General features: G+C 42.2%; 1 protein-coding gene across 4 annotated transcripts; it reads left to right on the forward strand.

Annotated features, from left to right (window-relative positions):
• The first annotated feature begins 1,390 nt into the window (after positions 1-1,390).
• On the forward strand, positions 1,391-14,913 carry LOC310843591 (protein MFI). Of its 4 annotated transcripts, none has more exons than XM_083737177.1 (10): positions 1,403-1,505; positions 3,401-3,467; positions 4,281-4,401; positions 6,369-6,461; positions 7,349-7,402; positions 8,600-8,800; positions 10,889-11,022; positions 12,380-12,550; positions 12,765-12,820; positions 14,532-14,913. In XM_083737177.1, exons 2-10 carry the CDS (start codon positions 3,430-3,432, stop codon positions 14,681-14,683), a joined length of 1,020 nt encoding a protein of 339 aa, XP_083593303.1. In that variant the 5' UTR covers positions 1,403-1,505; positions 3,401-3,429; the 3' UTR covers positions 14,684-14,913. The 4 variants fall into 4 exon arrangements, with proteins under 4 accessions (XP_083593302.1, XP_083593303.1, XP_083593304.1 ...); XM_083737178.1 differs by having other exon boundaries at positions 1,494-1,696; XM_083737176.1 differs by lacking the exon at positions 3,401-3,467 and having other exon boundaries at positions 1,391-1,505.
• Positions 14,914-15,676: the final 763 nt, after the last annotated feature.

Raw genomic sequence — 15,676 nt, forward strand, 5'->3', positions numbered from 1 at the left:
AATTCAACCACAGAATTAAGTATCCAGAAAACCTCTTTAAGTGAAGATATTACTTGTTCTTGTGGCTGTGAAAATGTCTTGGAAATTGGAGAGGTGGGGATGGCTAGTGAGATGGAAGCTATATATAAATTAATGAAACCATAAATATGAGCAGCAGAAGCATATTAAATGGCAAATTTTGTACAGTTTATTCAGACTACAGTGGAGATGGTGAGGGTTTTATAATGTGCAGTATTGGTTACCTTAATCAGGATGTAACACTGCGTATTCACAGCTGTGGTTATAAGGAGAAGTCCTTTAACCAGGACAGTCGTTCCCAAAATCCCCCGCTCCCCATGTACACACATACACCCCCCACATGAAAACTTGTTGGCTCACTTAATGACATTTTCTACCTGTTGTAGCAATTGTAATGCACTGTGCTAGACACTGTTTCTGAACTGTATTTTTATTGTGTCTTTTACTTCTTACAACAAATTGAATTCCACAGAATTCAAAACATAGATGAATACAATAAAATAAAGTATAAGAAACAAAAGTAACATTTAAAAAAAATCAGTATAAATATTTAGTGTGATGGATATGTCATCTCCAAATCCACAGGCATGTTGCAAACCAGCTGAATGAAGCTCTGGGCTGCTGGTAGCCTGTTGACCAATTTGGGAACCTTTGAACTTAATTAACTAAGAATTAATGCCTCTTAATTATTCCCTATTGGAACTAGCTAGGAGTAATTACAATTGACCTGGGATAGACATGCTAGATCTTGTGGTTTCGAAGGTGTGTTATTTATGGCGTGGCTTAATATTCCACCTTTTTCTGAGGGCTGAGGATAACTCTTCGCAATATAATTTCATGGGTTATTATTTATTAAATGTATATACTGCCCTATACCCACAGGTCTTGGCGGGGGGGGGGGGGGCAGTTCGCAAGATAAAATTGCAATATAAAAACATGAAATACACAACCAAAATAAAACAAAAACAAAAGCAACGCCCTCCCAAGTCCTTAAAGGATCAGTTAAAAAAAGAATGACTCCCCGGGATAAGTGCTAATAATAATAATAATAATAATAATAATAATAATAATAATAATAATATTTTTTGCAGTTGCCTCTTTTAGAGCCTTTGCTCTGTTGCCATTCACAGGTGATTGCAAAAAAACCGACAAAACAACTTCACCTGCTACTAATTTCTGATAATAAATTAGCTCTTGTTAACATGGGCAGAAACAAGGTTGCTAATTACTTTTTATGTATTTATCGCGCCCGTTTTCGAAGACGGATGGACCTTCCCAACGGCAATGAAGCTAGACCGGGCCGAAGCTGCGCTGCTCCGCCTGCCTTCCCCTCTTCCACCCGGGGCTCCTCTTCATGCCCCTCCCTGGCTCGCCTCAGGCCGGGGAAGGGACTAGGCCGAGAAGCCTCCGGGGGTTCCTATGGCAACCGGAAAACACCCCGCGAGCGGGACGCGAGAGACGAAGGCCGCTTCCTTATGGGCGCGAGGGTAAAAAGGGACCCGGGGGTGGGACGAGGGGAAGGGAGGCTCCGAGGAGGGGAAAGCCGCCACCACTGCACTCGGGGGGCGCAGAAACGCGGAAGGGAATATGGTAGAACCTGTGCATGCATTTCTTGGAGCATTCACACGTGCGCGCACACACAGGTTCTGTTTGTGTGGTGACGCTTCCTAACTTTCAGGTGGGGCTTCTTTGGCCTTTTCCTTGGGGACGAAGGGCTCTTCCAGACGGGTGGTTTATTTGGCATTCGCCCTTATTTGTTTGCTGTTGAAGGCGCATTCCCCGTTTGTGGGGAAGTTAGATTACTTGGCATATCAGCAAATGTTATATGCACCACACCCACCCTGCTTTCCAGTTTAAATTTCCATCACTTTCCTTACGGCAAAAAAACCCAGTTCTTTGGGGGAAGTGCAGGGTATTTGTGTGTGCGTGCGCGCAAAACTGCCAAACAAACTCGACAATTACACAACCAGAATCCCACCTTAAATAGCAGCAGTCTGGAAGCACCCATGACTCGCTTTTAAATCCTGATTTACTCTTCCCTGGGAAAGTCCCTTTGAAGTTTTGAAGAAACCTATAGTCTTCGCCAGCTGCCTAAAAGTCCTTAAAGAGGGAGCCACTAGGCGCCTCTCATAAAATGTTTTAAAAGTCTTGGCACCACCAGTGAAAAGACACCACCCCCCCCCCCCACTGTTTGTGTTTTGCTACCTAGTGTCAGAGAAAAATACAGAGCAGGTGCTCTGAAGCTAATCTTAATGTTTGAGCAGATACATTTGGGGAGGTATCATGTACAAATGCTATTCCAACCCTTATGCCCCAAAAGAGAGAACTTTGAATGGAGGTCAGAAGTACACTGGTTGCAAATGGAGACGGCTTAATATTGAACTAGTATGACCTGATCTATTGCCCCTGGATAATAATCTGTCAGATTCCTTTTAGCCAGTTGAAGTTTCCAAACCACCTGCAAAGGCAGCTCCACAGATAGAGTACATTGCTGCAATCCAATCTAAATGCGACTGTTATTAAGCATTTACAATGCAATCTAGAAGACGTGTCGATGAAGCCACTTTTATCTTCATTTAAACAAATTACTGCTGGCTTGCTATTTTTTTTATTCAAATCCAGTTTTGTTTACTTTGTAAATTAGGGCAGCAGTTTGTAAACTACATCCTCTGAAACGTTCTTAAGGCCGGCGCACCTGTGACCAAGGTGGTGTGACTGCCTCAGGTGGCAGGATGTATTGGGGCAGCAGATCCGTCCTCCAAGGAATGCAATGGACGCTGCTGCTGGTGCACTCCTTGGAGGTCAGATCTGCCACCTCCTCGGCTGTCCCACCCCTCCTCCCAACCTTGGCAGGAAATGGTGGGGGCTACCCTCTGTTTTCTCCTGGGTACTGCACCTGCCTGGTTCAAAATGGGCCCATTTCTCCCCACCACAACTGCTTTTGATACCCACTTCAACCATCGAGTAAGGTTTATTTGATTCCCCCACCCTACCCTAGTTCCCGATGTAGATCCTTATTTCACCCTTGTTCCTGATGTAGATCTTCACTCGCCCCTTCTGCCCTGGCACCATTTTGTGGTTCACCTCAGGTGCCGAAGTGTCTTGGGCCAGCCCTGCTCTTTAAATCTTTGAAGAAACACCAAGGATCCTATTAGATAGAGAATGAGGTTTGTGCAATACCGTTTCTGTCCATCTTTTTGAAAAGTTCTATTTTGCTGCTCCAACAATGTACTTATATGTTTGTGAATGAAAATTGGTACTGTATAGAAGGCAACCACTATTTTGCCGATGTCGTTCTTCATTTAGTGCACATAATTAGTTTTCATAAAGTCAGGAAAATGAGCGATAAACTCTTGTTCTGGTCCATTGGTTCTTTGTATAGGATAATCCAGGTTCAAGCATTTTTCTGCAATGGAAATTAAACCCTCCAGAAGCCAACAAAAGCGTGGGTAAGTCTGTAAACTGAAAGATACAAGTATATACAAGTAGCAGCCATTTTGCGCACTTTCAATTGGCATGCAACCACCAATGCACATGTCATTTTCAGACCCAGAAGAGGGTGGAAAGGGGCAGGGGTGTAATGGGATGGGCTGGACTTGTGTGTCTGGAGCACAGGTGGGAAGTCGCCTGTACCTAAAAGATAACAACAAACAGCCTGATTCTATGCATTTTTACTCAGAGGTAAGCTCTGTTGTATTCTGTGGGTCTTACTCCTCGGTAAGCGTGTAAGCCCCATTGAATTTACCAGAAATTACTCCTGAGTAAATACCCAGAGAATGAAATACCCAGAGAATGTATGAAAGCCTTTAACTTCCAGTGCATCACTTCTGCATGATATAGTGGAAGCAAGCCATTTTTAAGTTGAGTGTATGTTGTTATCATTGTGGATCGTAAAATAATAAACTTGTAAGTTCAAAGAGTTTAGATTATGTTACTATCTATTATTGAAACCATTGTAAAAAATGCTTTTCTTTATCAAAGCCACCAGCATTTATTACCTCCTGGTTTCCCTCCTTGCAGGGGGCATTCTACTTTTGCTTTTATTTTTTTCTCTGTTTTCTGCAGAAACTATATATGTCTTGTGTGATAGTTTTGTTTGTCAATATCTCACCTAAATTATGAAATGTAAAATAGTAAGTCCAGTTCTGGTTATAGACAAAATTATCTTGTATATTTTTTTTAATGAGGGAAGTTCAAAAAAATGCAAAACTAATGAATTGCTAATTGTTTGAATGATATATCTTAAAATGTATTATTTGAAGGAAACATTCAAGACATTCAGCATCCAAAACGGATGCTGTCGTAGAATTGTACCTCAGTGAGGAACATGAAAAAGAAAGTAGAGCAGCAACGGTTATTCAAAGAGCCTGGAAAAGATGGCTGGTAAGTTGGAAGTGCTACTTCTCTATACATTTCCTCAGAATAATCTGCTTCTGGGGTTTCTCTAGTATGAGTTAGGTTTTTTGGTTTCGGTTTTAATTTTCTGTGGTTTTCTAGATCATAGCTTATAACTATAATCAATGTTGTAACTTCAAGGAACAATGGTAAATGTTTATCTGTGTTTTTGTATTTTTATCTGTAAGTCCCAGTCTGAGGAAAAGGCAGGATATAACAAATAAATTAATTAAAATGAAATAATAACCTTATTGGTGATGTAGCACATGGACTGTACTTTAGCTTGTCAGCCTGGTATTCCTGAATCTGAGGGTCAAATTATTACCATATACTGTACCAGGTGTGGAGAAACTTTGGCCCTCCAGATGCTGCTGAACTAGAACTCCTTTCAGCCGCTAGAAGCATGGCCAGTCTTCAGGAGTGATGGGAGTCTGAGGCAACCCATCCCATTTTGCCACCTGAGGCGAAATGGGAATGTGCTCCTCCCTGCCCCACCTCACTGCTGCCCCTCCACCACTTCTCGGCAATAGCAAGAGCTTCCCACTGCTGAGCAGCAGTGTTTTGCTAGGTGTGGCTGCTCGTCTTCTCTACTCCATGGGTGGAGAAGACAAGTGGCAATGATGTGCTCTTCCGCTTACACCACCTGAAGCGGATGCTTCACGCTGCCTCTTGGGTGGGCTGGCTCTGATGGAAGTTCGAAGTTCAGTGACATCTGGAGGGCCAAAGGTTTCCCGTGCCTGCCTTATTTTATAGCCTACTATATGAAAGCAATTAACATGTCATTTTTGAAATAGAAATAGCACCCAATGGGCTTTTTGAGGAGAATTAGAGCTGCGGGGAGGGAGAAGAGTCTTAGTCCTTCCTCTCCTATCATGATCCCAGAGACATCAAATAAGAACCCCAGCAGATCTTAGTTCCAGAAAGGAAGCTCCCATTCCTCTGTAGTGACCCCCCAAATCGTACAAAAATGTTACAAAACTGGCTGGGATAGGGCAGGGCAGAATGGGGTGTTTGCAGAAGTTTTCAATGGTGTTTCAAATATACACGATTTCACTTAAACGCACAGTGCCTTGGAATGTCACCCCCACATAAATTGTGTATTGCGTATCACTGCAACTCAGGAGAAAAACCCTCTAGAGCAAAGCATAAGGTGGGGAGAAACCACAAAAGGAAAGGAGCAAGCCACAAAAATTGGGGCAAGATGAAGCATTGAGAAGGGAAAGCCAAACATGATTACAAGTTCCTCCAAATAAAAGTCATATACAGTACTTGGATGAGAGTGTCTGTGTGACTGCCTATAAATATATGTCACAAAGAGGCACTAGTCAGTGGTAAAGTACCCTGGGTTGCCATTGCCTCTTGTAACCTGAAGTTCATGCATGATCTTTTCAGAAAAAGCATTAAACAAGGTCTTCTTGAACCAGTTGTCCAGTGTGAAACTTGCGACCATGTACACCAGTCTTGTCTGCTCTAGCTAGCAGCAGTTCTCCAGGGGCGCAGGTGGATTCCCCCCCCCCATCATCTGCAACGTAGGAGACTGCCTTATATTGAATCAGACCATCTATCTCAGTGTTAAATCCACACAGCAGCTCCCCAGGGGCATTCAGACAATGATCTTTCTCAGTCTTACCTGGAAATGCCAGCGATTGAATTTGAGACTATCTGCATGCAGAGTGTGTGCTCTGCTAAGGAGTCACAGCCCTTCCTTAAGCTGTTTGGAACAGAGAAAGCTACTTGATTCTTTTAAAGCAAGGGGATAAGAAGAGTTCACAATTTCTTGCCAGGATGTATTGGCCTTTGAACTTTTTTTTTTTTAATTATTCACAAACTATAATGGTGGTGGTAATGATGATGATGATGATGAATTTCTTGTATCCCGCCCATCTGACTGGGTTGCCACAGTTACTCTGGGTAGCTTCCGACAATAACAACTGTTATTTATCTCTTGTGGCCAGGATATCGGTGTGTTTGACTACTATAAAGACCTAATTTCCTTTAGAATATGCGGAGAACCTTATCATCTGATGAGGTTCATTGATCCTAAAGAGGTAAGGGTTAGATTGAAGAGGATCATTGTTTTAACTTCACTGTTTCACTACTATCTATCAACTATTATTTATTTATCTATTATTCATGCATAATAGTATTTATACACTACCCTCTTGCAAAACTTTGGGGGGGTGTACAACAACATAAAAATACTTAAAAGCAATACATAGCAATTATTAAAATGGCTGACTACTCAAGAGACGTTTCAGAGAGCTACATACTGTAGACTTGTTGACAGTAAATTATAATACCAATAATTAACTGTGTCTGTTGCTGTGAAACACCCAGTTTTGACTCCAGTAGACACATTTAATGTGCTTTGACATCACAATCCTATATGTATTGCTATATGTATCCTATATGTATTCCTGCACTGCAGGGGGTTGGACTGGATGCCCTTCTCTTCCAGCTCAACAATTCTCTGATTCTCTGAATCTTTGTATGTTCAGTAGAGCTTACCTTCAGGTATGTAGGTACAGAATTGCAGCCTTAGTGTGCTGAAAGTGAGTTTTGCAAATCAATATTTTAAAACCTGTTTGCCTACCTGCCTGTCCTCCTTTTTTCCCTGCCTCATCTTGCTAGCCATAGTTTTGAGATCTCCATGAAGAAGTTAGTTTATATAATTTTAGATTAATTGTTCCAGCCAAATTTCTGCAGGTAATTAGGTACAGGATTGCAGCTCCTTAATGCGCTATAAACTAGGTTTGCAAATAATTATTGGTAACTGGCTAGAACAGCAACAACAACAACAAAGCAAAGCAGTAATCAAGATTTAAGAGAAATAGGCAGGTAAACAATAATCTACAACCCAAAAAGCTTAGATATATCTGTTCTCCAAGGGTCTCATAACAAACAAGATGCCATAATTATTTTCCTTTGGTTACAGGCAGGATTTATAGATGCTGCAGCAGGGATTCATATAAGATTCAGACTAGGTGGGGTAAGTATAACTTAGATTAGGGGTGGGGCATCTGAGGCCCAGGAACCAAATGTGGTCTTCCAGACCTCTCTGCCTGTCAATCTCCCTGGGTCACTCCATTTCTCCCCAGGCTTGGTTTGCATGACACCTCCAGTGTTTTCACCTGCCTGGAATGTATTCTTGAACTCTGCTAATGCCCCTTGCTTGTCTGGATGGAGAATAGTATGGCAGTATGTATGGCAATTAGTCTCCTGCACAAAGATAAGATTGTGGTTCATTGCTCTGCCCACAGCTGGCATGTGGCCCTAGGAAGATTGCTGTGAATGGAATGAGGCCCCCAGGCTGAAAAGCATTCCTCACCCTTGGTTTAGATGAATGTCAAAAGTGCAAATGATACCTAAACATCTTAAGGTAAAGGTAAAGGGACCCCTGACCATTAGGTCCAGTCGTGACCGACTCTGGGGTTGTGGCGCTCATCTTGCTTTAGTGGCCAAGGGAGCCGGAGTACAGCTTCCGGGTCATGTGGCCAGCATGACTAAGCCACTTCTGGCGAGCCAGAGCAGCGCACAGAAACACCGTTTACCTTCCTGCTGGAGGGTACCTATTTATCTACTTGCACTTTTGAACTGCTAGGTGGGCAGGAGCAGGGACCGAGCAACGGGAGCTCACCCCGTCACAGGGATTCGAACGGCCAACCTTCTGATCGGCAAGTCCTAGGCTCTGTGGTTTAACCCACAGCGCCACCCGCGTCCCTAAACATCTTACATACTTTATATTGCATATTTTGAAGTCTGTTAAATGTAAATTAATAAAATTGAGATTTTGCAGGCTCTAATACTCTCCCTAGAAAAGTAATCTTCATCTACATGGAAAGCTAATACATCAGGGAGAAGGATTTTATCTTAGCAATTAAATGGTCGACCTGGGAAGACGAGTCCTACATGTTATTTCTGCTCATTTGAATTAAATACCCGTAAAAATTGCTTTCCGTTCTCTAGTCTGTCAAATGCAAATGATAATGAGTTCCATCATAGGCCCTAAATGTAAGTTTTAGGGAAATGCAGGATCCAGTCTGCTTCCAGTTCTGAGAGGAACTAAAATTAAGGGCCATTTACGACAACCAACAGAGAATTAAAAAAATAACAATAACACTTTTTTTAAAAAGTGCAGTAGTCAATAATCAAGTTTCTCATTTTAAAATTGTATATATCTCTGCAGGTGAAGTTTCCTCCATGTGTATATTACAAGATATTTACCCACAGACCTGTTGTGGATCTATGTGCAAACAGTCCCAAAGACTACGCAAAGCTAGCAGCCAAGTCAAGGCAACAACGAAGTTTCCAGGAAGCAAGCTTTGACGATCACAGGGATTGGTACCAACGCATAGAGAATAATGGCTGGAGACTCCTTTCCAACAGAGTAATAAAATAAAAGCATTTTCATCTGCTGCGTCATTCTCAAATACCAGCAAAGCTAATTTATATGACATGACAAGGTGCCTGGTGGTGCTAATATACCTGTAGGAGCCTCTCCACCCCCATCGTTCAGCCCGGACACTGAGGTCCAGCTCCGAGGGCCTTCTGGCGGTTCCCTCCCTGCGAGAAGTGAGGTTACAGGAACCAGGCAGAGGGCCTTCTCGGTAGCAACGCCCACCCTGTGGAATGCCCTCCCATCAGATGTCAGGGAGAAACAACTATCTGACTTTTAGAAGGCATCTGAAGGCAGTCCTGTTTAGGGAAGTTTTTAATGTTTGATGTTTTATTGAATTTTAAAGATTTTGTTGGGAGCTGCCCAGATTGTCTGGGGAAACCCAGCCACAAGGGCGGGGTATTATTAATAATAACAATTATTATTATTATTATCATCACTAATCAGGCTGCAACATTCAGGCTCTGATTGTGGGCTTCCCATGGTCTTCCCTGGTTGTCCCCTATGAAATCAGGATGTTGGACAGATGGGCTCTTCTCGTGTTCTGAAAAGTCCAGTTAGCTAAAATTACTGTTCTAATTGGGGATGGGGTTTTAACTTGGGTTTGTGTTGTTTTATTTATTTTATTTAAATTGTTTTAAAATGTCAATTTGGATTTTTGTATTTGTGGGCTGGGGGTTGTTTTGGGGCTTTTGTTGGGGAGTGTATTTTTTATTAGTTTGTATACATTAGAATTGCTTATTGTTTTAATTATTTTTATTATGTATTTTGTGCTTTTGTATTGAAACTTTTATGTTGTGAACCCACCTGAGACCGGTGGGTATATATACAATTTTAATGAGAATAAAGGGAGAAAGCTCTAGGAGAGTGTCCTAGAGTATCACAAGGAAGTACAAGTGAGTATACCATTCGGATTTGAGTTTTCTGCAGCCAGTAGCAAGTTCAACAGATTGTGGAGTACAAATAGGGTACCACATGTATACCTCTGGTACGCTAACAGATTCTAATGTGGCAGTGGCGGCAGCAGTGCTTTTATTTATAAATATATTTACATACTGCCAACCCATACAAAACATCAAAGCGATGTACAACCGTATATAAAAGTATAATGAAACATAAAACACCATAGAAACAATTAGGGGAAAACCATCATTAAAATGACTGGCTAACCAAGAACCGGCTGCATAGACATGTCAGCATAAAAAGATCTTCAAAGAGATGCTTGAAAGTCAGTGGCGAGGCTGCTATTAGTTAGCTGCTTCCTTCCTGGGAACTCGTAAGAGCACCAAATTAGGAAGTGCCTGGGATCGCTTAATTAAGTTATAGGCAAGAGCAGGAGGGGGAAAAAATTCCATGTATTGGTGTTCTTGCATACCTGAGGAGGATGTCAGTATGAATCGATGTCAGCAAATGCCAACTGTTTTTGCCCTGCATGTCTGAGGCCTTGGTTCCCATGTTTTACCAGGCAGCATGGATCTTTCTGGAGTTAAGAGACTACCAGAACACCTAAGATGACAGCAAGGCTAAACTCTGTGGTAGCATCCTCTATCCTCTGTATTACAACAAACACAACCATTCTCTGATGTTCCTCTGCCCTGGCAAGCAACTGTCAGTTAAGCGGAACATGGGCAAGAAGAACTGAAGCTCATTGATTTTATTTTTATTTTGCTTCACTAGAAAACGAGGGGGAGAGGCAAGGAAGTTACATTTCGGTGGCTGTACAGGAACAGCAATATCCTCTGCAGAGCTGTGTGTGACCAGGAAATTCATATATAGTGGTACTTCAGGTTACATATGCTTCAGGTTACAGACTCCGCTAACCCAGAAATATTACCTTGGGTTAAGAACTTTGCTTTAAGATGAGAACAGAAATCGTGCGGCGGCGCGGCGGCAGCAGGAGGCCCCATTAGCTAAAGTGGTGCTTCAGGTTAATAATGGACCTCTGGAACAAATTAAGTACTTAACCCGAGGTACCAATGTAGAGACAATGGCATAAATGGAGAAGGAAGGAGGTTAGCATTGACAAGGGTCAGAAAATTATTACGCATTTGTAACAGTTTGTGAAAAAATGTGTTTCAGTTTTGGAAGGGCATGGACCCCTTAACTGCTAAAGACAACATCCGAATAAAGGAATTCCACTACTGCAAGGTGCAGAAGAAACAAGCTGTAGAAAGAAAAAGAAAAAGAAGAAAAATAGAGTGGCTGAAAAAAATGTGAGCTTCTGCAGGTTTGAAGTGCTGTACATAACAGTGAACTGTTTTAATGTTGTCTTCTGAATAATTTTATTACCATTCATACAGTTGTCATGATAAAGGCCTCCTCCTTCAGGCACTATATTCATTGGCCAACTAGACACAGTTTGCTATAAATCATAGGTTAAAAAGTTCCATTGCTTTTGCTGGCTCATTTCGGCCCCTCCAAGCCCAAAGCATCCTGCCAGCCAAGTATGGTGGCCTTCTGGGATCTTAATAAAACACCTGTTTACTGTGTTGGAAAATGCCTGAAATGGAAAAACTGACAGCAGGTGATGCACTTTGAAGCAACAATTGTGCTGCTGATTAAACTTCTGAAAACCAGTGATTTAAAGCAGTGTTTCCCAACCTTGTGCCTCCAGCTGTTTTTGAACTACAACTCCCATAATCCCTGACTAGCAAGACCAGTGGCAAGGGATGATGGGAATTGTAGTCCAAAAACAGCTGGAGGCACAAGGTTGGGAAACACTGATTTAAAGAACAGCAAGGGGATTTTACAACACAGAGGTTTCACAACACAGCCCTGTTTGGCTCTTGGAACCTCTGCTTTTTGGAGGTTTGAAAAGCAGAGATGGAGAGGGAGAAGGGCTTTCCATCCAATGGAAACTGCTTCAGCCTCCCACTGCCAATGGGCTGGCACAAGAATGTCTTGCTCTCCAGCCAGCTGTCCGTACTGTAAGGGAAATGAGCTCAGAGGGAGACTACATGCAAAAAGAAGAGACACTGGTTTATCAAAAGGTGATCAGTTGACAAGACAGTCCTGGTGATAACACAATCCCCCGGCCTTGGTGTCACATGTAGTGTGAGAAAATCTGCGCTTTCCATTCAAGCAACAGGTGAAAGAATTGAATTGCCTGATAAATTTTAATTCAGCAGTTTCATCCTGGAACTTCCTTTTAAAGTTCCTTTGTTCAAGGATGGCCGTCTTAGGATCTGATATAGAGGTGTCCTAAGAAGTTTAAACTTGTTACTTTCTAGGTATTAACACGAACTTGCAGTGTTCAGAAAGTAGCAGAAAACTAGCAACCTCCTAGGGTGTTTACATTGTCATGAACACTGCCTTGTTGGTGGTCCACTGTTAATTATTATTTTGCTTTTAGGCAGTTGTCACTGTCTGCTCTTTTTGCATTAAATCTCCATCTAACCCCCTCTCCCTTTCATGTATGATAGCCAGTTTAGGATTGCTTTTCATGCATATGAAGATTTGATGCCATAGTTAATGCATTAGCCTTTAAGGTACCTAGCCTTTAAGGTACCACAGGACACAGTTATTTTTGCTACCCCTTTGTAAAATGAAACGTCTGCTCCTGTTTCCTAGGTACTTTGGCGAAAGCCTGCAAACTAAAACTGAGGACACAAATGCAACAGTATTAATTCAAAGAGCAGCAGAAGGGTTAATCAACACTCTGAAGGATGAGGGGATAGATAACGTAATGGAATGGGAAGTGGATGAATTGCTGAAATGGACAAATGCACTCAACTACGAAGAGTAATTTGACTTTTTATTCTTCTTCCAAGTCTTAATTACTTATTGTCAAAAAGGCTGCTCTTATTTTTAAATATCCAGGTTATGTGTTAATGGCAGCATAGTGCCATATTACCATATTACCTATATTTCAAAGCATTAAGCCATTGGGGGGCGGGGGGAGAGTGTTTCTGCTAACCTCTGTTCCATTTTACTGAATGGACTTTGTTGTCCCTAGGTATGTTAAGGAATGGAAAGAAATTGGAACAAGCAGGATTTCCAGCTGCATCCAAGGTAAAGGACCTCTGCCTCTTTCTGGCAAAATCTCCATGTAATTTTCCAGCATGGGAGACCCAATTGACACACAGTGCTGGCAGAATAGCTGTGTTGCAGCTACCTGCATGCTGGTAACATGATTCCTGTTAATTTACAACCAAAGCAGAGTCTTTCTCTAAAGTGAATGGCTGTGGATAGAAGTAGCATGAATTGTGTGAGCAGATCTAGTTATCAGCTTACCAACCTAATTGTTTGGGTTGAGAGCTAAGTGATAGCCACATGGACTGTATAATGCATTATGTGGATCTGTTTTGCATTTTTCTTCAAGAATCTTCACTTCATTAAGTGTTTGCACAGTAGAAGTTGCTGCATGCATCTGCATTTCAGTGTAGCAGGAAACCCCCCCCCCCATCATTCAGTTTGTACAAACTTCACACACACTCACACTCACACACTACATACGCTACGCTTCTGTTATAAATTCATAGAAAATCAACCATACATCGGATTTGCACTGTTCCACTTTTATTTTACTCCATGAAGGAAGGACTACAAAATGGGGAAGGTTTGATACAGGCCAGCCATAATCCCTTGAACATCCCAGCACATCCACAGGAGCCCTGCCCAGTTGCTATGCCAACCCTGATGGTCCTAGACAGAAGTCAATCAAGATCACAAAGAACTTCCATATGGGAGTGGATTCAGCATGGACTGGAACAAAGGACAATGATCAGATCTTCCCTCAGGGGGCAGGAAACCTCGACTACCTTTTGTCTTCTGAAAATGACTCATGGGGAGGGGGGAGAAGGGAATCAGCCAGGTGACAGGACACTCAGGTTACCACCACAACTCCTCCCTCAACCCCTCCTTTCTGTAATGTATGCATTATGTTTCTGGGGGTGGGCTTGACCTACAGGATGGGAATTTCAAAAGTTTTTATAAGGTCTTGCACACCATTTTTCTGTGTCTTTCCTCTCCTGCAAGTGAGGGGAATACCCTGTTGCAACAGTTCAATAAAGGCCAAGCCTACAGGCTGCTGTTTTGCTCCAAGTTATACTGGTTGGTGTCTTTGTTTTTGTCCAAGGGAGCCCTCGGATTTTTCCGGTAACAACAGCTGGCTCTAAAATTCATTCTCTGAATTTCATGAAACATGTTAATGCCTAAATTTCAGAGGTATTGAAGAATGTGTGTAAAGAACATTGCTTAGAGAATTTTTGCTTAGATTTATTGCATCTTCAGTAACCTCACTGTTGTCATATGGTAAAGAGAAAACAGTTCTGTCCCAGTTAAGAAGTGAAGTATGGAATTTGAGGGAATTCTGTGGCATTGTACCAATTAAGGGTGTTAACTAGTTCAAACGGCATGTTTTTTCTAGTTATGTTTGCTGTTTGGTTTGGTTATATTATTCAAAATGTAATAACTGACATTATTGTCAACATATTACTACTGACACAGAGTGACTGTTCTGCAATTCTGTATAAATGCAGAAAAAGTGCAGAGCTTGGCAGCAGGCAAGGAATCTTAACAGCATGTAAAACCTCAAGTAATTCTATGAGACTACTCAGAATTTCATAGCAGAGTTGAAATTTGAATGGAGTGCATCCCAACTAATAGCTCTTACTACTGTAACTGCTGTTTAACATCATCTACGAATAAACTTCTGAACACAACGTTCCATTTGAAATAGTCATTTAAAATGCATTTCTTAAATTTCAATTCTAATCTTTAGGTTTCCAGTTTACTGACAAACCAATCATCTCTTTGGAATCGAATGAGATACCAAACACCATCAAGCAACTAGTAGAGTCACAAATGCATTCGGATAAAAAGAGTCAGCGCAAGGTAAACACTTCGTACAGTTCAGTGGCAAAACTCACCTGACAACTCTACAGTCAGCAGCTACAGCAGCAGCAAAACAAAGCTTCAGAAGACAGATAAGCAACAAACAACCTGGATGTTGAAAGATAAGTAGCTATCTCTGTGTACTTGTGTATTTCGCAGCCTTATTTGTCCTGGCACATTAACACAAAATCCAAAAGTATTTTAAGTCAAACCTTATTCCAGTATTGTGGTAAAGCACATTGAATAAAGGAGCTGCTTCTGGAAATGCAGATACTGTTTTAAACTTGTATGTCTACTAGCTGAAAGTGCCTGGTGTTGCCCAGACATTCCAAGGACCCTCAAAATTGTGAGATGTATGAACAGGTAGTCAGTCGTTTTAGAGCTGACCGTAGCAGACGCCCCCCCACTCCCTGCAATCCAGGGGACCTAACCCAGATCTGTGTCAGGTCTGCTTGGTCCCCCGCATTGTCATCTCAACCCGCCCCCCAGCAACATCACTGCCCATGTCCCCACTGGGCGTGGCTCATGCCCCAGATGTACCCACCAACAATGCCATCTTGTCCTACCCTATGGCTGCCGTTGCTGCATTGTTGGAAACTTGCCTCACTTGCCACTGCCACCTTGCCAAAAGAAATCCCAACTCCTGCATCAACGGTTGCCATTGCTTCTTGGGCCATTAACTGATGACGAGAAACTGTCCAACCACTGGCATTGAGATAACATGGGTGGGAGGTAACTAGTCCTGCCCCCCCCCCAAGTCCCTGGGGATCTCTGTGGCCTCAGACACACTCTTTTCAGTTCTGCTACCCTACCAAGCATTTGTTCTTGGTTAGCAGTTCGTGGTTTGTCTGGAGGAGACCAGCCCCATGCTCCCATATGGATGACACTGTTGCTCAGCTCACAGCAGTAGGACTAAAGGAGTAAAGTAGTCACAATCTCCCTCTGCTCTGGGAGTACTGTTCTAAACCTCTGGGCTTGCTGCTCAGTTTTTCTATACTACTATATTTATTCTCTTACGGGACAAATGTAAAA

This window comes from Podarcis gaigeae (assembly GCF_964106915.1).
Source record: "Podarcis gaigeae genome assembly, chromosome: 4".
NCBI classification, from domain to species: domain Eukaryota; kingdom Metazoa; phylum Chordata; class Lepidosauria; order Squamata; family Lacertidae; genus Podarcis; species Podarcis gaigeae.